General features: G+C 48.4%; 10 protein-coding genes across 10 annotated transcripts; 7 read left to right on the top strand and 3 right to left on the bottom strand.

Moving 5' to 3' along the window:
- Positions 1-420: 420 nt before the first annotated feature.
- Positions 421-2052, top strand: BO83DRAFT_404857 (uncharacterized protein; the record flags this gene model as incomplete). Its single annotated transcript, XM_025533755.1, has 2 exons — positions 421-1858; positions 1934-2052. 2 exons carry the CDS (start codon positions 421-423, stop codon positions 2050-2052), a joined length of 1557 nt encoding a protein of 518 aa, XP_025393518.1.
- A 2326-nt stretch (positions 2053-4378) lies between these two features.
- Positions 4379-4738, top strand: BO83DRAFT_422532 (uncharacterized protein; the record flags this gene model as incomplete). The annotated part of the gene is made up of 1 exon (XM_025535044.1): positions 4379-4738. One exon carries the CDS (start codon positions 4379-4381, stop codon positions 4736-4738), a length of 360 nt encoding a protein of 119 aa, XP_025393517.1.
- Positions 4739-5699: 961 nt separating this feature from the next.
- BO83DRAFT_443519 (endoribonuclease L-psp family protein) lies at positions 5700-6110 on the bottom strand (the record flags this gene model as incomplete). The annotated part of the gene is made up of 1 exon (XM_025536447.1): positions 5700-6110. One exon carries the CDS (start codon positions 6108-6110, stop codon positions 5700-5702), a length of 411 nt encoding a protein of 136 aa, XP_025393516.1.
- A 430-nt stretch (positions 6111-6540) lies between these two features.
- Positions 6541-8147, top strand: BO83DRAFT_443518 (MFS transporter; the record flags this gene model as incomplete). Its single annotated transcript, XM_025536446.1, has 3 exons — positions 6541-6671; positions 6728-7047; positions 7114-8147. 3 exons carry the CDS (start codon positions 6541-6543, stop codon positions 8145-8147), a joined length of 1485 nt encoding a protein of 494 aa, XP_025393515.1.
- A 230-nt stretch (positions 8148-8377) lies between these two features.
- BO83DRAFT_443514 (uncharacterized protein) lies at positions 8378-10110 on the bottom strand (the record flags this gene model as incomplete). Its single annotated transcript, XM_025536445.1, has 3 exons — positions 9148-10110; positions 8675-9090; positions 8378-8610 (listed from the first exon to the last, which is right to left on the bottom strand). Exons 1-3 carry the CDS (start codon positions 10056-10058, stop codon positions 8378-8380), a joined length of 1560 nt encoding a protein of 519 aa, XP_025393514.1. The 5' UTR covers positions 10059-10110.
- A 1930-nt stretch (positions 10111-12040) lies between these two features.
- On the bottom strand, positions 12041-13219 carry BO83DRAFT_351920 (NAD(P)-dependent oxidoreductase). Its single transcript, XM_025528967.1, has 2 exons — positions 13032-13219; positions 12041-12972 (listed from the first exon to the last, which is right to left on the bottom strand). The coding sequence occupies exons 1-2, from the start codon at positions 13074-13076 to the stop codon at positions 12103-12105; spliced, it is 915 nt and encodes a 304-aa protein (XP_025393513.1). The 5' UTR covers positions 13077-13219; the 3' UTR covers positions 12041-12102.
- Positions 13220-14653: 1434 nt separating this feature from the next.
- On the top strand, positions 14654-15114 carry BO83DRAFT_413417 (uncharacterized protein; the record flags this gene model as incomplete). Its single annotated transcript, XM_025534484.1, has 1 exon — positions 14654-15114. One exon carries the CDS (start codon positions 14654-14656, stop codon positions 15101-15103), a length of 450 nt encoding a protein of 149 aa, XP_025393512.1. The 3' UTR covers positions 15104-15114.
- Positions 15115-16047: 933 nt separating this feature from the next.
- On the top strand, positions 16048-16847 carry BO83DRAFT_374299 (uncharacterized protein). Its single transcript, XM_025530162.1, has one exon. It carries the CDS (start codon positions 16173-16175, stop codon positions 16683-16685), a length of 513 nt encoding a protein of 170 aa, XP_025393511.1. The 5' UTR covers positions 16048-16172; the 3' UTR covers positions 16686-16847.
- Positions 16848-17037: 190 nt separating this feature from the next.
- On the top strand, positions 17038-19740 carry BO83DRAFT_351917 (uncharacterized protein). The gene has a single exon (XM_025528966.1). It carries the CDS (start codon positions 17081-17083, stop codon positions 19730-19732), a length of 2652 nt encoding a protein of 883 aa, XP_025393510.1. The 5' UTR covers positions 17038-17080; the 3' UTR covers positions 19733-19740.
- Positions 19741-20950: 1210 nt separating this feature from the next.
- On the top strand, positions 20951-23244 carry BO83DRAFT_404854 (FAD-dependent oxidoreductase; the record flags this gene model as incomplete). The annotated part of the gene is made up of 4 exons (XM_025533754.1): positions 20951-21411; positions 21472-21938; positions 22033-22637; positions 22687-23244. 4 exons carry the CDS (start codon positions 20951-20953, stop codon positions 23119-23121), a joined length of 1968 nt encoding a protein of 655 aa, XP_025393509.1. The 3' UTR covers positions 23122-23244.
- Positions 23245-23691: the final 447 nt, after the last annotated feature.

Here is a 23691-nt window from a genome sequence, read left to right as displayed (position 1 = left end):
GTGGCACGATGCACGCTACAGTGAGTCATTTTCAAGATAGTCGATGATTTCTGCGGCCATCATGCTAGTGCCACACTCAGAGATCAGTTCTTGGCCAGGAATCGCTGTCATGGATAAATCTAAAACCGGGCTTTTGGCTCTACGAACGGATGCAGTATCCAAAGTCAGGCTTGCCCCACTCACCAATACTCCAAGGGTTCTAGTAAGCCTCAAGGACTCAATAGTGTATGGGTCCATCCACCCGTAGAGCGTTCGGAGATAAAGCTTTCCAGGCAGACCCACGGGAATTTCCTTCGGCCGCAACTACCCGAACACACTCTACTAGTATTCTTTTTATTTACGCACTAGATTGTCCAACCAATCTTGTTTCACTTCACCCTTCTTTTTGAAATCCCCCATCACCATCAACAACAAGCCACTATGAACAAGCTTCCACCGGAACTTATTGATGCCATCGGAAGCCATTTTGATTACTCGGACTGGTGCGCCCTCCGACTTACATGCAAGATTTTCTATCAACTCTCTTCTTCCCACTTTGCGAGGCGCTATTTTCGGCATGTCAGCGTGATTCTAACCCGGGATGCTCTTGCGGAGCTCGAATCTCTCACCCTGCATGAATCATTCAGAAGGGTAGTAGAAGAGTTGAGCATCATCCCCCAGGCATTTGGAGATTACGAGATGGATCTTGATGCCTTTAAAATTATCTTACACCTTTGTACGCCGGAGAGCCAAGATTGGACAGTTGAGGAAGTGCAAGCGCAATATTTGATATATGAGGCTGCTCAGACGGATCATCTAGCATTCGCAGAGTCTGTTAGCTTAGTCAAGAGTCTTAGTCGATGCCTAGAGCGATTGGAAAATGTTTCTATAATCGGGTTGAGACCCTATCCTTCCCAACGACCAGACAGTCAGAACCCGTTTGTCTGTCTCGGCATGCGCGCCTTACGGAAACAGCTCCCCTTCGACCCCTGTATACGGTTCTTGCTGGTCGGTGCCGATGCACATCGCCCTGTTCATCGGAATTTCATTTCGCGCTCCATAGTATGGACTATGTGGAAGGACATAAGACATCCGGTTTGGGCCAAGGGGCTTACCAGTCTCTTCGAAGCTATGTGTGCAGCGTCTCCCCCTATAAAAGTTCGAAGGCTGTACACCTGCCACGTTGAAGACGAGTTCGTGGTTCCGCCAGACTGTTTTACTCTTTCTGAATCACTTTACCAGAGCCTGAAATTTCTTCTTCATGAGCTACGGGACCTGGAAGTACGTCTCGGCCCCTCAAATCGGAATGAAACATCGGAGTCTCTTCCATGTCTCGTTATCCGGGCTGCTCCGAATCTCCACATTCTCCGTCTTACTCTGTGGGACCAATTCCATAACTTAAGCGCGGATAATTTCACCAACCTGGCCAAACAAGTCCGTTTCACCTGCCTCTCGGAGCTTCATCTCCACTGGGTCGAGCTCACTCAACCCAGCTTCCAGTTATTCTTGCGCACAGCCGCCCCTACCCTGCAGGTTCTGACCCTGATTGCAGTTAGTTTGAATGACCCAGTACCAGTAAGGATGGGTTCTTCACCAGAGTTCCGTGAGGCCATGTTGACTCTCTGGCGTCACTTCTTGAATACTTTGCGTGACGCCATTCCAGGTGTTAACTTCTTCCGGATGCGGGGGCTTGCATATCGCCAGCGTAGGTTTTCCATGGACGATCCCTTAAAAAGTGCGATGGATTTGCGCAATCTATACTCCCACGACAGTTATGTCTATAAGATCAATACGACAGTGAGCTTTACCGAATGGATCAATCAGTTAAAATTGCGCCCAGGATGTCCCTTGGAGGATCGCCGTCTACCAAGACATCGCAGTACGTTGCCTATGAGTCATATTGTGGCTGTTGACCGTCACTAACTTTGATGACCTTTATGACAGTGATGTTGAGCCGCAAAATTACATCACCGCTTCCAGACGGCGGACCGCGAACGAAACCTAGAAATGTCTTTCATGAACGATATTGTAGTGGCTTCTGCAAATGCGATGTTAAACATCGATTTAACATGACATAAGGAAGGGATCTGCCCACAATCACACATGCTGATGTTAAGTCCATCTTCTTTACAGCGGATTATGACGTTTGCTTGGATAGGTCCTGTATGGCAACAATGATAGTCCCAGAGCCATAGTCTGAACCAGGCAATCACACCCCACCGGACAGCACTATTTAATTCTCCTCTCCAACATTTGCTCTGACTTTGAGGCCGCAAGCCTTTGAAAGAGAGTAGATGACCCACGGAGGCTATATAATTCATCGAAGTCTTCATGTATCATATTTACACCACTCACAGCCTATGCAAACTTCCGGTTTAACAGGTGGGTGGTGGAATCTCAATGTCGTGATCTTGGTGCAATCTGTCTCTTATGCATCACCTTGTGAGTGTATGTCCTCGAACTGGCTGTAGTGACCAGTATAGCCTTATCTGTAAGGGGGCTGGTAACAAGCAAGAGGCTTAGTGGAGCCGGCTTCAAGGACTATCAAGAATAAATAATAATGGCTTTATGGTAACTAGAATACATTCTAGTCAGCACTGCAGCACAGTTATCATTCGGTACACCGTATTGCAATGCTTATGATTGGACTTTAGGGAAATTATTCAATCATTCTGCTGTGTCAGCCAATGCAGAATACTAATATCTTCCAAATATATGAGACATGGAAAGTTAGACTAGTGATACCTATCTAGGTTACCCGCCAGCTATTCTATCTCTTGTTTCACCCCCTCCTGAGAGGCCTATCTGCTATCAAAGTAAAGTCTCTAATGAGGAAGCTCATTAGTGCACTGCATCCTGCCAAAGCACAACACCCCGCCCACACAATGCGTAGACTATCCGAATACGCCGTCTTCAAATCCTCTTTGGCCACAGATTCCGGTATCTTCCACCAACGAAGCAACATGCCCACTGTATTCATCTGCATGAGACATATGAGCTGGATACTTCATGAGTTTAGAATAAATGCAGTTCTGGAAGATGACTCCCCCAATTACGATGCCGATGGCCTGCCCCAGAGTTCGGAAAAAGCTGCACTAGCCACCGCCATGGCCAAATAGCGCGGCTCAGCAGATGCCTGAATCACATATATCAGGGTAGGAAAAAGGTATCCAAGCCCGAGGCCGTGAACAAGCATCAGACAGACCCATCCAGTCACGCTTGTATGGGTGTTGATAATGCAAGAAAGGCCAGAGCCCAAACAGGCAAGAAAGGAACCCAGAATCACGGCCCAGCGGTAGCGGCCCCAGCGGGTGTTTAGGTAATTGGCAATTGTGAACATGGTATAGCAACTCCTGAATTGGGATTCGGGATGACCCTTGCAGACTTTTGCAAAATTGCACGGCTTTGATCGGTGCTAGAGCTGCATGAGTTCTGTGAGTGTGGATCACGGCGGGCTGAGCCTGCAGCTACAGACTCGGTTTCATAGTCTGTATGCTTCGTCGGTGATTAGGGGTCATCGGACAACTAAAATATAATTTAAGTTTGAGATATTCAAAATTCAAATCTAAGATATGATGTAGTAATATCTTATCTTCTTCAAAGTATTTTAATCACACGTTAAAAGCTTATATCCTAGAGTTTTTCCAGATGGTGATGTCTATCGCTTGTATGGCATCTCAAGTATGGTCATTGTCCGATGGCCGCTAATCACCGCCGTAGTATGACCATTCCGTCTATGGATCTGCATGTCTTGTGACCAAATTAGACCTACTTAAGGCAGACATTATGCACAAGATTCGTTAGTTGATCAGGAGCGCAACAGAGCCCTTCGCGGGGCTTCCATTTCTTTCCCTACATGCCTGATGAAAGAAATTATGAAGCCAGCGTGGCAATGTGGATATCCTCAAACTATTCACGAACAAGAAGTATACTTCGTCTGTCCGCCAGGTGTTAGCGTCGATTCAACACTTACGCCCGGTCTTAAGACTGGAAGCTCTTCTGGAATGTATTAATGTTGCCACAATTCATCACTACGTAGTTGATTTTTGTGCATGGTAGTTATCATTATTTCTATACGTTTCGAGTCCGCACTCCAACAATGCTGAGTATCAATGTGGCTCTGTTAGCCTGCATTGCGATGTTCTACACCTTCCGTCGATTGAGGAAGAGTTACAAGTTTAGGAAATTACGTCAGTCATTATCATGTCGTACTCCGCCTCGCGTCCAACGACGAGGGCCTCTGGGCATCAATAATGCCCTTGAGCGACTACGATTCTGAGGCGACATATTAGACGGATATCTGGTCGGAAAATTCGAGAAGTAAGGATTTACCCACGAGATTAAGGAAACAGGGCTATATGCTATCATTACAGCACAACCTGAGAATATCCGAACCATCATGTCTACCGACTTCGAGAGCTTCGGACCGGGTAAAACTCGAAAGCGCAGTATGGCTCCTCTGCTCGGCCAGGGCCTGTTTACAGTTGATGGAGAGAAATGGAGGCATGCACGGAATCTGCTTCGCCCGCTCTTTGGGAAGAGTAATATCACAGACCTGACACTGGCCCACAAGTATATGGAAATGGTCTTGGATTTTACGATTCCTAACGACGATGCCACTTGGTCTGGCTGGACGGGACCCATTGATTTGAAAGGTCTTTTCGAACGCTTTACAATGGATACGGCCACTGAAGCAATCTTTGGACGCAGTGTGAACTCCCAACTGTGGGCCAAGGCCTCAAATTCCGAGGGTAAATAAGACGATTCTGCTGCCAACATGACCCAAGGTTTTTCCAGAGCATTTGACGTCAGCCTACTGGGGATAGTGATCCGCCTGATTACCGGGCGCCTCTCTTTTCTTTTCAGCCGGCGTAAGTTCAGTAGCGCATTCAACTTCGTCCAGAGATATGTGTCGCTTCAAGTCCACCATCTGCTGAAAGATGACCTGTCGCAACATAGTGGGATACAAAAGTCCATAATGCATCTGATAGAAAAGGAATACTAATCCAGGTTCGTGATTCGGGTGAGGGCAAGGTATTCCATCGGCTATTGCGGGAAATTTTGAAGAAGAAAAGTAAATTTCAAACCCTAGATTCCCGAAACACTATGGATAAACTAGAATCTTTTGACTAATGGTCTATATTAGTTGACCAGCTAATGGGAAGATGATACAATGTCTGCAGGTCTCTTCATTCTGTGAGTAAGTTTTCTCATAGATTATAGTATATATTCATAATAAATTTTAATCTAAAGCACAATAAAAATAAAACTGGTAGTATTATAAGATAATATAGTTTGAATCTTATCATAAGGTAAAATAAGTAAATATTTTTATTAATTTGAATATATTCTTAGCATATTTGTCTAATCTTGTTCTTGGCATAGCTTATCATTGTCAAAATAGAAAAAAGTTATTCTGTTTTTAGTACTAGATTACATGGAGTTTACTTCAGACCATGCTGAACTGTAAGCCCATACCCTTCTTGAAGATACCTCTTCCAATAAACAGCTTTGAATATGTCAGACGGACAGATATTGCACATAGTCTAACACATCTGAAATGACCGACAAGCCGCTCCACAACCATCTCCGCAAAGATTAGCAGTCGGCGGATGTACACAAAATCACCTTTTACGCACTTCGTGTTATTCAATGCCACGTCCTGAATTGAATGGGATCATAACCTACCAGAATCTGATGTTGCACACATTTCTATTCTTCTATCGTCGGGAGTCGAATGCCTCCACTTCAATCTCAATCAACATCGACGGAAAGGCGAGGCGAGGGACAGCTATAGAAGTCCAGACGGGACGGTGTCCAGGAATACGTTTCTTAAGCTTTTCGACAATGTAGTCAAAAGAAGCGCCCATGTCGACATGGTACGAGCGGATAAGGTAGACGTCCTCCCAACCTTTCAAACCAGCAGCCTGAAGCACTTGATCGACATTCTCAAAAGCCAGATCAACCTGCCTGCGCACGTCTGTCGCATCCAAATCACCGGACTGAGTCCAGCCACCCTGTCCTGCACATTTCACAATGTTCCCGGGAAGGATGACAGCCTGGGAGTAGTGGCACAGGTCGCTATGCTTCTGCCCAGCACCATTCTCGTTAACAAAGGTAAGTGTCGACATCTGGTAAGAGGAGTCCGAAGGAAGAAAGAAACCTGGACACAAATAGCCAGCCTATAATAGCATGAAAATGAGCGAGACCGAATCTGTGCATTCCTGTCGAAGATTCTTGAATACTTATGTCACGTTATCAATGGACCACAACCACCATTGGAGAAGTCTTGGCGTTTTGGAGACAAGTCCAACGCAGTGAGAAGCAATCACCTCCCCATTATCCAAGCCGTCTTTCCAAATCCAGTTGGGTTACTGCGCTTCTCTGGGGTAAATATATTTGCGCTGGCTTTCTCCAGAATCTCTTGGCGTGTTATGGAGGCTGGTATGCAATATATTACCCTCTGCGCTTCTGGTCCTGGGACCTCTATCCAGAGCTAACCCATCTTCCTGCTCTAACAGCCAGAGTATTTCCGCACGATCCCTGGGAAGGAAAGGTGAGATGGAGTCTTGCAAGCCGAAAAAGCACGTATCTAGCGTGAAGGAGATGTCGAGGACACGGGAAGTTCTCTTCGTCACTGTCCTCTGCATGACCCAGTTATTGAATCAGTCAAGCTTGGGGCAGACATTGAGGTACGAGTTTCGGCCATAGCTGTAGCTATAATTCTTTTCAATCTGACCATCCCCAGTATAATCCATATAATTGGGTCCTCATTCGGAATCGCCGAGACCGGCGAGCTAAGCTGGCTGATTGCCGGGTACAGTCTCACCGTGGGCACATTTATCTTAATATTCGGACGCATGGGGGATGTCTTTGGGTACAAACGGCTTGTTATTATTGGACTAGGATGGTATGCAACTTGGTCTCTGGTCTCTGGTTTGGCTGTGTACTCAAACAAAGTGCTTTTCATATGTTGTCGGGCACTGGCTGGGATCGGGCCCTCAATTACCTTGCCGAATGCCCTTGCCATGTTGGGGTCTTCATATGAGCCGGGCTTCAAGAAGGTACGTTGCACTGGGCCGTCAAATGTTACCTTAATGGGGCTCGCTAACCAAATGAATACTTCACAGCAAGTGGCATACTGCCTTTTTGCCGCCGTGTCACCTACAGGAATCGTGTTGGGTGCTACGTTTGCTGCTTTATTTGCGTTAACATGGTGGCCCTGGGCATTTTTCGCATCTGCCATTGTCACCGCGATGATTGCAGTAATCGCGTGGGCGGTTCTTCCGGAACTACCAAGAGGAGAACATATGGTTTCAACCGGACCTGTCGGAAACACGCTACATCGCTACTATATCCAGCTTGACCTAGCAGGATCGTTCACCGGTGTGATTGGGTTAGTCCTGTTTAACTTCGCCTGGAACCAAGCGGTCTTGACGGGCTGGCAAGCACCCTATGTTTGTGTCACCCTAGTCCTAGGCGTTGTCTTCACTATTGCCTTCATATACATTGAGAACCACGTATCGCAGTTTCCTCTGATCCCTCGGGAAGCTTTCAACCTGGACACGGCATTCATCCTGGGCTGCGTCGCCAGTGCATGGGGAACCTTCGGAATCTGGATTTACTACATCTGGCAATATTTCGAGGTTGTACGAGAACTGCCACCGCTGCTCGCCTGTGCTTGGAAGACACCGGTGACAATAACGGGATTTGTTGCTGCAATGGTAACTGCTATAATCCTGAACAAACTACACCCCTCGTGGGTAATGGTTATCGCGCTTGCAGCCTCCGTTGTCGGGACTGTTCTCCCTGCAACAACTCCAGAACATCAGATTTACTGGGGACAGACCTTTGTGTGTTTAATTGTTATGCCGTGGGGTATGGATATGAGTTTCCCGGCTGCTACGTTGCAGTTGTCTAATCGGATGACGAGAGAACACCAGGGTGTTTCAGCGAGCTTGGTGAATACCGTGGTCAATTATAGCATTTCGTTGGCTTTAGGCTTTGCTGGTACAGTGGAAAGGGAGGTTAGCAAGGGGTTGACAGGGAAAGAGAAGGTTTTGAAGGGGTCTGCTGCGGCGTGGTACTTTGGGGTAGGGCTTTCGGTGTTTGGGCTTGCGCTCAGTCTTATGTTTGTGCTATTGAGGTATCACCGAGAGAAGGTTTGAGGCCGCAGGCGATCTCAGGAAGAGAGACTTGAAGCGGGCTGTGAGTCTGGTAATTGCCTCGACCTTGTTTCATTGTTTAGCGTTGGTTAATCCAATCAGATCCCAGTGCCTGGCTCGAATAAAATAAAATGGTGCCTTGGAGACGCATCGGGGAATGGAGGGATTAGTAATGTTTGAGGTACAGATCAGAGAAGATTCCGCGGTATAGATTTTAGCATAACACGTTGGTTTCATCCTCCGCCGACTACATCAGCACCGCTTGCATATAACTGCAAGCTTTGCCCTATCAGATCAACGAACGGCCACTGCTCATTTCCACGCATTATTCTCGCCCACAGTTTGACAACAAAGGACGCCAATTGATTGCAGTCCCTATTATCGAGGAAATCAATTTCAAAATCTACGGATGATCGCCCTTCGTCCACCACACGTTGGATCCACCCTAGTAGTAGTCGTTCGTGCTCTATACAAAAGGTTAGCCTACTCCTTCTTTTATAGTGCTGACCAGCGAGAGACAGGAGACAGACCCTCTAACGGTTGCTCCTCCTTTGTTCTTTCAACCTGTCTAAGCCACTTTTCTACCAAAACCGCAAATTCCAACCCGCAAAGCGCGTGTTGGATACTCCATACGAAAGCCTGGCTGCGCGAAACATATTCGATGCCTAGTTTAACGGGAATACTAAGAGCGTGTGTGGCATGAAGTAGTGCTGGAAGAAGATTTTTCTCACGCGACACAGGAGGAGATTGATGTAAGGTACGAGCTATCTCGACTGGACTTCGTGTTTCTAGCTTTCGGCACGGCCCAAGGTCGATTTGCAGCCGGGTATATGCTAAACCAAGTAATGCAGTAGCGGTAAAGGGGATAGGACCGTTTGGGTTCAGCGGGTCCAGGCTGGATTCTGGAGCGAGTTGCCATGTGGATGTCCAGTTACGGAGGGCATTCCTGAGGAGATAAGTACGAAGATCACGAATGAGATCCTCCGGAGTAGGAAAAACGTACGTTAACATGTCTGCTTGAGGCACACTATTGCATAAGGCTGCTTGGCGGCCCAGCAGGATGCGCTGCAGCAGACCATGCAATGTCAAGATGCTGGCTGTTGGCGATGGGGTCGGCTGCGTTGTAGACACAGGCATAACCTTACCTTCATCCAGCAATGATGCGAGTGCGTCCTGGAAAAAATTCTGCTCGTGATGAATACTCTGACGAACTTGTTTCCAGTGCATTTCGTTGACCGTTCGCCATTCGTCACATGTGCACGGCAGTCGTAAGTTGATTTCAGTGCTCAAGAGGATAGGAGGTAGGTTATAAGCGATACTCTGCAGATTTAGAAACGCGAAGCCAAAAAGCTTCACCCGCCGCGTCGCTTCTAGCTCAAGCCACGTTTGCCAATTGAGGTTCGACGCATCTGACTCTGAAGTATCCTCCTCGACCAGTCCACTCTCTCTCATTAGACGAACAAATAGACTCTGAAAATCACAGGCGTCCCGCAAAAGCTCAAGGTCCTGCTGCCAGGTACCAAAAATCATCAGGTTCAGCAGACATCTAAGGTCATCCGTAATGGTTGGGCGCGACGAAAACGGCCCAGAGGTTACGGGCAATTCTGCAGTCAGCTGCTCACCCCTTGAGATTCCCCTGGCCTTGGCCCTCTGCTTCTCTTGGAATATGGCCTTGGCTGCAAAGTAAAGCATCCGGCCTGTGCGATGTTGGTATCGATACTGTGCTCCGGCTGCTGCCATTGCCAGGACTAGCTCTAGCGGATGCTTTTCCGGGCTAAATGACGCGCAATGGATGAAGGGCATATGGAGATAGACCCCATCAAAATAGGCATTCAAGAAGCGGGTAAGCGACTCGCGAGACGGCAGGCTGAAGCTTGGTACAAGATGCTTGAACGGGCCAAATGCATGCAACATATCTGCCCTTTGTGCCTCTGTAATCCTAAGAAGCGGGATATAAACGGCTGCCTGTACTATGCGTGGTAGAAACAGAGCAGAAAGACCACGTTAGCACCTTTATAAGCGTAACGAGGGCGTCTAGACCACTACTTACTCCATGGATTCAAGGGGATGGGGAGCAATGTGGGTATTTGCGCCCGGTGGCCTGACTCTATCTGTTCTTCTGCAGTATCGGGTTCGGGCGCCAGAGTATAAAAATTGCGATCTTGAAACGCAGCATTGAGACCTTGGTCCGGAGCAATACCGTCGAAATTTCGTAGACTATCAGAGTCGAAGCCAAGTCCCATGCTATCAATGAAACCTGTAAACTCTTCAAGTGACGGGTAGATGCTTGATGCATAGAGAGCTATAGCCAGTATCAGCATGAGCAAGTCACTCAATATAAGCAGTCGTAATTCACCTGGGTCTTGATAGCTATGATTTGTAGTTCCGACGCCGTCAGCTCCCTGCACGGGTGCTGCGAAAGGGTTCGTGACTTGCTGCGCCAACAACTGATGATCTACAGCGGGCTCTTGGCGGTGAGTGGCGCTAGGTGTGCTAAAATCACCATTTGGTTGTTGTGGTTTCGCCTGTAGGCCAGGGGCTATGGTGGATGACGACAGGAAAGGTTCAACACCCCCATGAACCAAGCTGTGATGGCGCCTCAACAGATCCCGCCTAGCAAACGCTTCCCCACAAGCGCAGGCATATGGTTTCTCGTGTGTATCTAGGCCAGGTGAGAAGTCGAGCAAACTAGGGAGTCGCCAGTAACCTACGGAGCCTCACATGTCGTTGAAGGTGTTCGAGCCGGCGGAAGGCACGCTGACAGTAGGGGCAGATACGCGACTTCCTGGTAGCCCTTACGGGTACAGTAGGGGGAGACATCATTGTGTCGCACAAAACTGCCTTTGCAGCAAACTCTCGGGAGGAGACGCCCGCCCCTTTAGACAATCACTACTTTTCGAACTACACGTGACATGATGATGTCACGGAAATTCCGTGATAGTCACTCATGAAATGCTTATGAATAGTCAAAATTTGCAATAACCCACTGTGCTTTTATCACGTTTAGACATCCAATGGGGCGTCAAAGCCGAACATTGGCTCTAAGCTAAAGAACACTTTGGAGACGCTTTGGAGACGCTTTGGAGATGCTTTGGAGAAGCTTTGGAGACCCTCTGGAGACGCTTTTGGGACACTTTAGAGATTTGTAAGAGAGTTAACTATTGGATTCTACGAAGCGTGGGTATATGAGACATAATCTTAATATCACTTCTGAATCTTCCGCATAATAGGAGTAGGTAAACACAATTGATACTAGGTAGCTGATATAGTCCATAAATAAATCCACGTACACTAGGTGAGTTTTTTATTATTGCCTTCCTTGATCACAACTACGATATCAAAATGACACACGAACATTCTTTATTACCGGCTCTTCCGGCTGCCTTGGTGGAACTCTCCTCGCCCGTTGAGAGAGCGTCCAGCTCCCTCCATACAATATCCTCAGTATCTCTACCTGTAATTACTCCCAACTCCTTTATACATAGACGGCCGCTGTCTATATAATATGATATAGTATATAGACTATAATACACTCTTGCTTATATTAGACTAGTATAATAAGACCAGGCTAAGTGGTATAACCTAGTATAGAATCGAGAGCCGCCCGTGTTATATTGGCCTTGAAACTGAGGATCTCGATGACCGGGTTTTCGATTCGGCATGCTAATTTGAATGTCATTGTCGCAGATGAGCTGATTTTACGAATGGTAGACTTGGCTGTGAGTGTAGGTTCAAAAACATGATGCGACATAGGTGATTTATGGGGGTCGACCTCGACGCTACGGATTAAGATCCTAACTTGCTAATTTCAGCTAGCTCGTCTAACCACTTTGACTCTCGGAATAAAGGGCCGAATAAATCGTAGTGTACTATATGTATATGGTCTATATATATTTCAAGATGATGGCTCGTCGGTAGGTAAGAGGTGCCTCGCTCCAGTGAGCATCTCAACATCAACCTACTGCTCATTCTCAAACTTCATACCCGCCTCCTGGCGCACAGCGCCATACATACCCGCCACATCGCCCCTCTCACCCATATGCTCCTTCACCTTCGCCATGTAGTCATCCGCCAACTCAACCCCTTTCATCCTGGCGCCCACCTTACCCGCCAAATCCATCGCATGACGGGCATCCTTCCTAGCCAAATCAACCGCAAACAACGGTTCCTTGCGCTCATGGTAATCACCCGACCTCATTCTAGCGGAGTAAGCAACATAAGGACCGGGGAACACAGCCTCAAAGAACTGGTGCAAGGCATCCGTGCCCAGGCCACACTTATCCGCAACCACCAATCCCTCCGCAATACTCTCAACCATACCCAGCACAAACGTGTTACCGAGGATCTTCAACTGCGACGCCTTAGCAGGAGACTGATCACTGAAATCCACAACTGCCTTGGCAATAACTCCCGTCGTGTAGGGCTTGACCTGCTCGACTGGACCCGCCAGCACGGGGATGACCTGGCCGGCGGCGGCCATGGGCGGGGCACCGAAGACGGGACTGGCGACGAAGTGGGCGCCCTTGGCTTGGAGCTTTTCGGAGATGGAGGTTGTGGTGTCAGGGTGGACGGTGGAGCAGTCGACGAAGAGCTTGTCGGTGAGGGGGGAGCCGCTGGCGATGCTGGCATCGATGATGGATTGGATGGCGGCGTCGTCGCCGACGCAGGTGAAGATGATGTCGGACTTGGTGACGGCTTCAGAGATGGTGTTGGAGATGATGGTGTTGGGAGTCGCGGCTTGGAATTCTTGAGCGCGGGTGATGTTGCGATTGTAGATGATTAGGGGAGTGGTCAGGGACCCTTTGGCGGCGAGGTTTTTGGCCATGCCCTGTTCTTTGGTTAGAGGTTGTGGATTGTTGGTCAGTTATTGCGAATGGGGGTGCGTACGCGGCCCATGTTACCGAGGCCCAGCCAGGCGAGTTGAGGTGCCATTGTGTGTGATGTGAGAAGGTGATGGGGATAGAAGGGAAGTGGTCAAGGTAGAGACGTTGGTGTCTTGATGATCTCACGGGGAGGATGGAAGAAGTGTTGGCTTGAATGATGGTTTTGAGAATGCCATGTCTGTCTGTGTTTATACATCTTTTGCACCGGGTGTTCTGGTCATGAACACGAGCAGAGTCAAGCTGATGAACAAACGGGGCAGTTCTACAAAATCATTCTAAACGGGTTTAGATTCCGCCCACGCTTGTTCCGAGCGGAGGCTAAGCTGGATTCGGACGGTGTTTTTGCACCCAGCATCTTCCAGAAGGTGGCCTTGATGATTAATTCAGCTTAATAATGTAGCTGTCGTCCTTGATGATTGTCTTTGGCTGTTTATTTGTGTTGTGTTGAATGAATTCGCAGATGATGTCAGGTATATGTGATCTACTACGGTAATGCGCAGTTGGTGTTTGGCTCTGTCGGTCATTGTCCGTTGTCAAATGTATTATTTCCATGTTGTTGTGTTATACTCAGGCTGTACATTGGTATTATCCCACTACCATTGATACTCATTGTCTGACGGCATGAAGTATGTGTGATGGATGCCACCGACGCAGGGACAACCGTGCTACGTACAACAGACCCTGATCTGCCGTCTAACCTTGATCGGACTAGTCTGTCTGATCGAACAGGGCTTAGTGTCCGCTAGAGAAATTTAAGGTTAGTGCGACGGATGGAGACTAAGCCAAAGGCGGAAAGATGGTCCGCACCCCGTCTTGCCACATCGCCTGCTTTGACAATTTAGCTATACCGGCCATGATTGCTACGGGCGAGGTGCATATGATGAAGCTTGGAGAATTCTGATCGACTGCTTATAAATGCTGTTACTTGTAGTGGGTGGTCCAGTCATAAACAAGGGACTTTGCTAAGCGGTGAATCCGGTACTCAACTTCAGATGGAGAAAAGAGTGGCATCAACTGTGTGGCTTCTCTAGTATCAGCTCAGGCTTACAACCCTTTGTTAGATCTTCTCGCTCGAGGACCGAATGGGATGTGACCTTGGCTTTGATAGGGCCTCGTCGGTATCTCTAGTCAGTGTGTTTGGTACCAGATTATACTCAGTCTCTAGGGCCTATGAATCAGAGATCCTAGAGACTAAAACAGTAGGGGAAATAGTCCCCCATGTTCTGACAGCAATGAGTCGTGGCCCAAAGCTTATCCTCTGCGCTAATTTGAGAATCCAACGTTACATTTATGTCATTCTAGGCAGGGACTTGCGGAAAACAAAGAGGGGAAATGAGACATTTAGCAGGGGTTGGAGCTTGACTATGATGGCTGCCTCTGGATGAGCGCTTGGTCGTGGACATGTGATCCCAGCTTCCTCCTAGTTTGACAGGCGTTTCATATTAGACCAAAGTCTATGTCAGGCTGGATACCTGCCAGTCATCAATAAGATCGAAAAGTCTTATAGAAGGCCATCCTTCTTTCTCCCTTTTTAAAGACATATCTCAGAAGCCATTCTCTTTTATCTTTCTTTCACTCTATCTCAAGCAAAGCTCAAACCCAATCCAATCCTCCCAGAGCAGAAACATGAAATACGTCTCAAACTGGCATCCTGTCCACGGGGTCCCCATCGTGGATGGAAAGTTCCAAAATCCCACTACTGGTGTCATCGAAGAGATAACCGACAAGAACTTTGTGATTTGCGGGCCTCCTTTTATCAAAACTACGTGGATAAATCTGAAACCTGGCAACGGATTTCGCACTATATGCACCGACTTTCCACCCCCGATCGAAGATGTTTTTGTTGCTATTGCGGGCCATGTGAAAGAAAGGGCGTACGAAATCGAAAATATCAGCGCGACCAAGTATGAAATGACGGTGGTCTGTTCAACCAATCTGACTCAGGAGATGATGCACGAGGTGGTGATGCGGATGAAAGGGAATTTGTGGAAGGATGTGTACGTTCCGCCGGAGGCAATTGCGGCTTTCGAGGCATTTATGGAAGACGAGCGAAAGAAGGAAAATCCTCGGTTCTGATTCATTGTCTGGTGAGACAAGACTCAAGCTAGTAGCAGTAGGTTGGGCAGTAGCTCGTTCCACTATGCTTGACTTGGCCTGTGACATGGTCCTTTTGGGACATGGGTTGACAGCTGATGTTAAACATAACCAGTTGAGAGGCACTACAATAGCAGCGATTTATCATTAAGCTTCATCCAACAGCCACTGGATATAAAACTTTACCCCTTGTAGAAAAAAAGAGCAATTCGACGGTCTACGCATAACTGGTCGTGGTATAGAATCCTAGCAAACTCAACATCCGCACTAAAATCTCACTTCGCTTGTCTCCAGCCTTACAGGCTCTAAGCATGCTCCCAAGCGTTTCTTTCCCTTATTCCCTGAGCCATGGCCTCCGATTAAATTCACCGGCACCGATAATAAGCGAGATTATCACTATCACCTTCTGATTCACCGAGAACACCTATGAATGTGTGCACTGAGTGTGGGCACCCCATACTCTGGACACAACGAGAAGCACGCACATACTGTGGTGATGGCAATGATGTTGCCTCCACTTCTTCAATTACTTCTGATGTTATAATGGTGCCTTCTATCTTAAGTTCTTGAGATAATGACCAGCTCCGATGACCTTTGGCGAGGATACAAATGTGAGCGACTCATCGCTAGTACTTGTCGCCAAGTCGGTAAATATGCAAACATTGATGGTAAGCTGGAGGTAGCGGCAATCGTTGTAAGACGCATCTTTGAGTCATGTTTAGAAGAAAGATGAGATTAGTAGATAGTTAAGAGACAACCATGAAATGGTATCCATTAAGGTTATGTCAAGCTCGGGTAGCCGTCCGGATCCACCGATCAGCATCGTGGGGTAAATGATGTAATATCCCCTCTCAAACACGATATAAGAACCTTCATTCATCCCATGTGTCTATTTCTCCCATTATTCTCTTCCTTCAATATATATACTCAAGACAATCTCACTGAAATCACATCGCACATTGTGAACAGTCATCATCACCCTATCCTCAACAACATCATAATATATACTCTACCACGAACACTCACCCAACCACCACCTCAATCAACCAAAATGTCCACAATCCACTTCCCCCACCGCTTCCTCCCCGGCACGACCGAAAACTTCGTATCCAACGAGATCTACGTCCCCAAGTTGACCGCCTCCCGGGTATGGCCGAATTTGATCACCCCCTCCCGCTGGACATCCTACTACAGCAACGTGGACCAAGTAACACCGCCCCCAACCAGCGACGGAACGTTCCAGAACCCCGGCGACAGGTTCAGTTTCGCGACATTCGGATTCCCGCCGCTCCAAGCAGAGATCTGCGAATGCGTGGCCCCCACAGCAACCTCACCGGGTCGGTTAGCCTGGCGCGCATGGCAGGAAGGAGATGAGGAGACGGCGCTGGAGGTGTATCATGCGTGGATTGTGGAGGATATGGAGTGGGGAGTAGTGAGGATTCTAACGCAGGAGGTGCAGGCGGGAAAGCCGGCTGCTGGATTGGCGGAGAAGAAGCCGAATCCGATGCTTTTGGGACATCAGGAGTGGGTGGATGGTTTGGGGAGATTTAGTTTTGAGAATTGATTAATTGAGAAGGGACGGGTTAAGGGTGTTGTTATCCCTGTACATAGGGTAGAGGACTTATTGGGATGGTTTCGTGGTTCTTTGCATTCTTTGGTAGTGGTCGCAGACATGGTTGGATCATGAATGAAGGGTCGAGGGAGGGTTGAAAGAGACCCTGGCATGTCCATATTTATCCCTTGCAGATGCTTTGTAGATGGTTGTAGAGCCTCATTGGTGGAATGTGGATGCATGCCGATCGCTAGGCAGCTGCGCAGGCAGAACTGCTGCCAAGCTGCCAGCCGGGGAAGTATAAGACCATTGACGATATGGTCTGGGCTTGAGACAGCACACAGCAGTCTGTCTTTAATTGATGATTTTTTAGTCGAGAATCGTGCAGCTTGATAATAGCCCCTGCAATGTCCGCCCTCTCGCAAACCCTGCGGTCCCTGACTGAGAGCAAAATCCGTGAGCTCGAGAAGCGACGCAAAAGCTATGAGGCTGACAAGGCTGCCATTTTAGAGGCGGCTCATGCCACTCAGGACACTCGTCAGCGACTCGAGCACCTGCTCAAGGGAGCAAAGGAGCTCTGCCCATCGGCTTCTAGCGATCCCACTATGGTTAACATTGAGCGGTGGCTGCATCAATCAATCTACGACTCGTCAATCCCGCCAGAAAAATTGCAGGAATTTGAGGCTCAGCTTCTCAGGAAACTCAACATCCAAAGTCGAAAGCTAGGCCTGGCTGACTTGTACTCGCGGCTGCTAACGGAGTGGGTGGACCCGCCTGTTGCGGCGCCCCAGGATGAGAGCGAGATGGCGGTCGACGACGACTACATGGTTGTGGATGAGCGACAGAAGCAGCGTCTGCAGCAACTGTGTGATCAATTCGACGCGTCCGTATTCGAACCGTTGGAGACAAACGAATGGCAGATACGGGCCTTCCTTGATGACCTGTTTCCGGATGAGGAGAGTGTAAATGCCTTGGTCAATCTTCGCAGGCGGCTCAAGGACGAGACCACGTCATTCTGGGAAGAACAAGAGCCTTTTACCACGCAATCTGTAGAGTATTGTGTCCGTGGACTCTTGAATGAAGAACTTCTCAGTGAGGAGAAGCGGGAGATTATGAATTCTTTCCTGAAGACACCGGTCGCTCTGACTGAGATCGCCGATGTGTTGAATATGCGATACAGTGATATCGAAAACTGGGCCTGGCATGCTGGGGAAAATGGTATTCCCGTTGTCCCCCGGCAGCAGGCAAATGGGAAGTATCGTATCTGGATGGACGAGGATCTCCTGCAGTTGATTTTCCTGCAGTATATCGGCACGCGACATTGTAACATTCTGAAGCGTCTATTATCAAGGTTTGTCCAAAAGGACTCGGTGTGGAACTGGAAACCCGAGCGACAGATGACGGCACGCGATCGCCTTCGACGGAAATACTACATGGATAATGACGAAGTATATTCAACTGCCGAGCAGTTGCGATTCACAGAGTACCTGGAAACTTACTTCTTGTCGCAGCTTCCAAAATCAGAGAGAACATTGAGTGAGAAGGGCAATTCATATGATGACGACAATGAGGTTGCTGGGACAAATCCAACAAGGCACGAGGGAAAGAATTTCCGACAGCAGCTGCTACGAAAGATTGCCACGGAGGCGCTTGTCCGTCGACACTTGCACGGTGCAGCGGTGGTGGTTCAATCCGACATGAGATGGTACGCCACTTGTCTGCCGCACAGTACAATTGTCATTATCATGAAGTATATTGGGTTCCCAAAGAGGTGGATTGACTTCTACCATCGTTATCTGGAAGCTCCCCTAAACATGGACAGCTCCTATGAGGGACGTGAGCCAGTTGGACCCCGCATCAGGAAGCGGGGAATTCCATTCGGGCATGCCGCTGAGAAACTGTTTGGAGAAATGATCCTCTTTTTCATGGATTTAGCAGTAAATCGCGAAACGGGCTTGCTCTTATACCGTCTGCATGATGACTTGTGGTTGTGCGGCGAGCCAGCCAAGTGTGTACGAGCATGGGAAGTGATGGGTAATTTCGCCAAAGTCACAGGGCTAGAGTTTAATTACAGCAAAACTGGGTCGGCTTATCTGGCTGAGTACAGAGATCCCAGAATCGCTGCCCAGCTCCCGGAAGGTTCAGTCACATTTGGATTTCTGAAACTGGATGCAGACACCGAGACGTGGGTGATTGACGAGACCCTTGTCGATGCGCACGTTCAGCAACTCAAACAGCAACTGGATCGTTGCGATAGTGTTATATCCTGGGTCCGCACATGGAACAGCTGCATCGGAAGGTTCTTCAAGAATACCTTCGGTCAGCCTGCCTACTGCTTTGGGGAGCCACATGTACGTGCCATTTTGACCACGTACAAGAATATCCAAGATAGGATTTTGAATGACTCGGCATCAACAAGTATTCCGGAACATCTGCGGGCAATTATCACAGGACGGCTTGGTGGATTTGAGATTCCGGATGCTTTCTTTTTCTTCCCCGAAGAACTAGGTGGACTTGGCCTACGCAATCCCTTCACATCCGTGCTCCTGGTTGAGGGTATCATGGGCGAGCCACCGCTAGCGAGGATAAAGCAATATCTAGAGGAAGAGAAAACTTGGTATTCTCAGCGAAAAAAGACGTTCGAAGACTTGAGCGATCAACGGCGGCGAAAGATGCTACAGACCTGTGTTTCCAATGCAGATCTCGACGGCGACTTGGTGGCCGAGCGAGAAATCCATGCTTTCATGTCATTTGAGGAATTCTCTCGATTCCGCGAAACTGCAAGTGGCAATCTCAGACGAATGTATATCGATCTGATGCGCGTTCCGACAATGCAACCACTTGAAGCATCACCGGAGCTTGAGAGAGCTCTACGGGAGACTCTAACCCAGGGGCAAGTTGGCAACTTGGACAGTGAAGAGCTATGGCACTTGCAATTATATGCCGGAGAGGTGCTAGAGAAACTGGGAGGTCTTAGACTGGTGGACCAGAAGTTCTTGCCCGTCGGAGTTCTGGGGATGGTGAAGGAAACTCGGGTCAAGTGGCAAATGGTGCTCTGACGTATCACCTTCTTATGAGCTTTGATTTTCTGAAATATAGTCAATTATACAGTTTCAGCAGCGAATATTCTGGTCTGTTACACTCACACTCAAGGGCTTTGGCTACTAAGACATGTCTGAACTAGTGCCATCGGTGCAATTATAACAGAGCACAAAACGCAACAGACGAATGTACTCAGAGAGAGGAACATCATTGATGCCTTTTTCATATTTCAGCAAGGATCAGCTTCGTGCAAGGTCAATGAGAGTAACCTATCCAATTGCATCTGCTCGTTCTCGTGTATGGCGTTTAGTGCCCCAATAGTATATGCATCAATGTCTGCACTAGCCTGCTACTCAGTCACATTGACCTATCAGCGCTTAAACCCTGGGGGCCAGAATTGTGTCGAAAGAGAAAATCAGTGGTGACCAGTCGCGCTAATTCAGCCGCGGCTGACTAGCGGCGATGGGAATCAATAGCTGCATGCCGACAGGTTATTGCGATTTGCGACGCGGGCGCCGTCCCCACATTTTGAACAATAGTTTGGAGCTGACTCTTAGTATATTGCTTTTTCATGCAGAGTTCCCTGGATTTTGAGTAAGTCGATTGCAGTTAGCGATTGCATATCGTCAATCTTTTGTCGATCTGTCGCGTCTGCTGAATACCACAATACTTGGAGCCGGACACCCATCCTGTATAGTATTAGTGAAATGCGTGTTCTTGTTTCCATGCGAGTAAGCTAGTTTAAGAGTGACCGGGTTATTCAATGCCAGTGAGTCCGACCATGAATGTTTCGGTGGAATAAGCGGTGTACACCGATATGTCCAGCTGAGTGTGATAGTCAGCTAGGTGAGAAAATATCGTCCGTGAAACATAAACAAAGGTAGCTTTTTGTCGCAAGATAGGCTAATCCTCGATGATTAATATCCCTCTGTTATAGAGTAGGGAACGATATAGGAAGCTGTCGATGACCTCACGACTTCAAGAGTATTCAATTTCAACCTCCGCGGGCCCCGTACGTCATAAGGCCACTGGAAAGTCTCTGTTAAGCACATTGTGACAGATCCAAGATCAATAAAGTTCATTGTAAAAGAACGTGAGGGCGGCGATCGACGATCTGAACCTATTAGCGTCTCATTCAGCCGCTAGCCGCGGGATACTTATAGTACTAGAGTAGCCATTACCCGCCCATCACTTTGCATTCGCAGCGGGCCTCCCATAGCAAGTTGGCAGTAACCATGAAGGGGTATCTTTCGAGGGGATTGCTCATCTCAATGGTGGCACCTGGAGCATATGCACAGGCTACAAGGGCTATAGCTTCGCTGAGCGCAGCAGCGGCAATTGTGACAACGAGCCCTTCTGCTGCGCCGCCCTTGTTTCCCTATGAATCAGTACAGCTGACTGAGAATGCATTGGCTAGAGCTGATGCCGCCCTTAATAACGCGAGTCTTTCGAGGATATTTGCTTTTGGGGCAAGTAACTCGATTAACAGCAGCGGGACTCCCCAGCATCGTTGCAAAGTCATGCCAGGGGATGCGACATGGCCAACCGAATCGACCTGGAGTGTTTTTGACCAGTTGCTTGGTGGGAGCTTGCTTAAGCCTGCACCTTTGGCAGCGTCCTGCTACCCGAACTGGCCTGAATATAACACTGAGCAATGTTCTGAGGTAACATCAAACTGGCTTGACAACTCTCTGCAGTGAGTATATCAGTGTCATACTTCCGCGTCAAGGTAAAACTTCAAGCTGAGAAATTTCAGCTACGATGACCCTAGCTCTATCATGGCACCCTTGGATGAGGGTCGCTCGTGCATGCCCATAGGGTACAACTATACCAGCACCTGTACGCAAGGCGCTTACCCTACGTACGTCGTCAACGTGTCCACTGTTGCTCAGATTCAGTTGGCTGTGAACTTTGCCCGAAACCAGAATCTTCGTTTGATAGTCAAGAACACCGGTCACGATTTTAACGGCAAGCCATCAGGGAAAGGAGGTCTGTCAATTTGGACGCACCGACTCAAAAACAAGGCTTTCTACCCCTCCTTCACGTCTGACGGTGGTTATGTTGGACCTGCTATAAAGCTGGGAGCTGGGGTTCAAGTTTCGGAGGCGTATGACTTCGGGAAAGCGTTGAATGTGACCGTCATCGGAGGCGGATGTCTCTCTGTTGGAGTTGCTGGTGGCTTCACACTTGGTGGAGGCCATTCGCCATTGAGCAGCATGTATGGCATGGCGGCAGATCAGGTTTTGGCTCTGGAAGGTTGGTTTTCCCTGTGACTCAACATATTATCGTTGGTGACAATTCGCTGATCAATCTACAGTTGTCTTGGCGGACGGTCGCTTTATCACTGCAACTTCCAAGCAGAACTCAGACGTCTTCTGGATGCTTCTCGGCGGTGGAGGCAGCACAATTGGCGTGGTAACATCCATGACCATCAAGGCGTATCCGAAATTGCCCACGACAATTGTAAATTTCAACTGGACGATGAACGACACTCCAAATGCTGAAGCTTTTTGGGCCGCTTTCCAGTCTTACCTAGACCACTTCGAGGACTTTGTCAACGCTGGAACATATGGATACTATTTGCTGGGATCTTCGGCAGCTGAGAATGGGCAAGCTTCTTCCAATGACACTGACTACAACTTCCGCATGGTCTCCTTTGTTGCGCCCAACATGACCATTCCACAGACGCAGAACCTTCTCAGACCTTGGTTCAATACCCTCAATAGCCTTAACATCAGCTTCACTCCCGTTTACAGCCATGCGGATAGCTTCTATGAAGTTTGGGAGGAGGATAACTTCCCTCTGGAAACCGGGGGGTTAGACATATACAAACTGGCTTCACGTCTTCTGCCTCGAAATGTCTTCGAAAACGAGGACCTCCGGAACAAAAACTTCCTTGCCCAAAGGGACGCTGTTGAGAAGGTACGCTGACCGTTCAACTCGTATTCGTATTAGTTACTGACCTTAGTAGGGCTTATTCATCATGGGCTTCCACATCAGTGGAAAAGGAAGCGCTGTCGAGCCGCCGACGAACATTGCAGTTCTGCCGGCATGGCGTGACGCTCTTTCTCACGTCATCGTCGCAACCGAATGGGAGTTCAATTCGAGCTGGGAAACAGTCAAAGATTCTTCACTCTTTGTGACGAACTGGATGGATGCTCTGCGGGAGATCTCTCCCGACTCTGGCGCGTATATGAATGAGGGTGATTTATTGGAGCCCAACTTCCAGCAGGCATTCTATGGTGCCAACTACCCGCGGCTATATGAGTTGAAGCAAAAGTACGACCCGACCGGGTTGTTCTTTGCTCTTACGGCGGTGGGGTCGGAGGACTGGGAAGTTCAAGTCACGGATCCTTTGCCGTATTCGTGGAACAATAATGGGCGGTTGTGTCCGAGATCTTCTTGAAGAGGGGTGAGGTCAGTGCACGAATGATATGTGAAGAGTAGCGCTTAGAGCCATCAAAATATTCAGTGCCATCGTACCCCGTCTCGGTGGAAGGACAGGGGTATAGAGCGGTTGTCAGTCAAGGCAGGCAAGCAATTAGAGATGATAATCGGATGATTAATTCCCCATAATTGAAATGATTTCAAGGCAAGGATGGATCGTCAGGATAAGGTGAAGAATGTCGGAGGACAAAGGTGACACCAACACCGCCGGGGGACAACTCGAGGCTGCAGACCGAGAACGTGACTTTCTCGGTTCAGCTAGCCCCAACGACGACAACGAACATAGCCAAGTATCAGATTCAGCTCTGACAGGATTGGAAGCACATCCCTTGGTTCTTCGAGCGCATAAACAGCTGTACATTGTACCTGTTCCTCGACCTGAACCACGAGAACAATAGCCTTCTCTGACCCAGTAATCAAGCATGTGCCATTACCGCACATGAACGAAAACCTGAAGAGCTGCGAGCTATCCCTGCCAATCTTCTATGATAGGCGAGCAGCTTTTTCGGTTAGTACGTGTGCATCTCAT

The sequence above is a fragment of the Aspergillus eucalypticola genome (genome assembly GCF_003184535.1).
Source record: "Aspergillus eucalypticola CBS 122712 chromosome Unknown BO83scaffold_1, whole genome shotgun sequence".
In the NCBI taxonomy this organism is placed as follows: domain Eukaryota; kingdom Fungi; phylum Ascomycota; class Eurotiomycetes; order Eurotiales; family Aspergillaceae; genus Aspergillus; species Aspergillus eucalypticola.
Note: the sequence above shows the minus strand (reverse complement) of the source record. Positions and strands in the feature narration are given on the sequence as shown.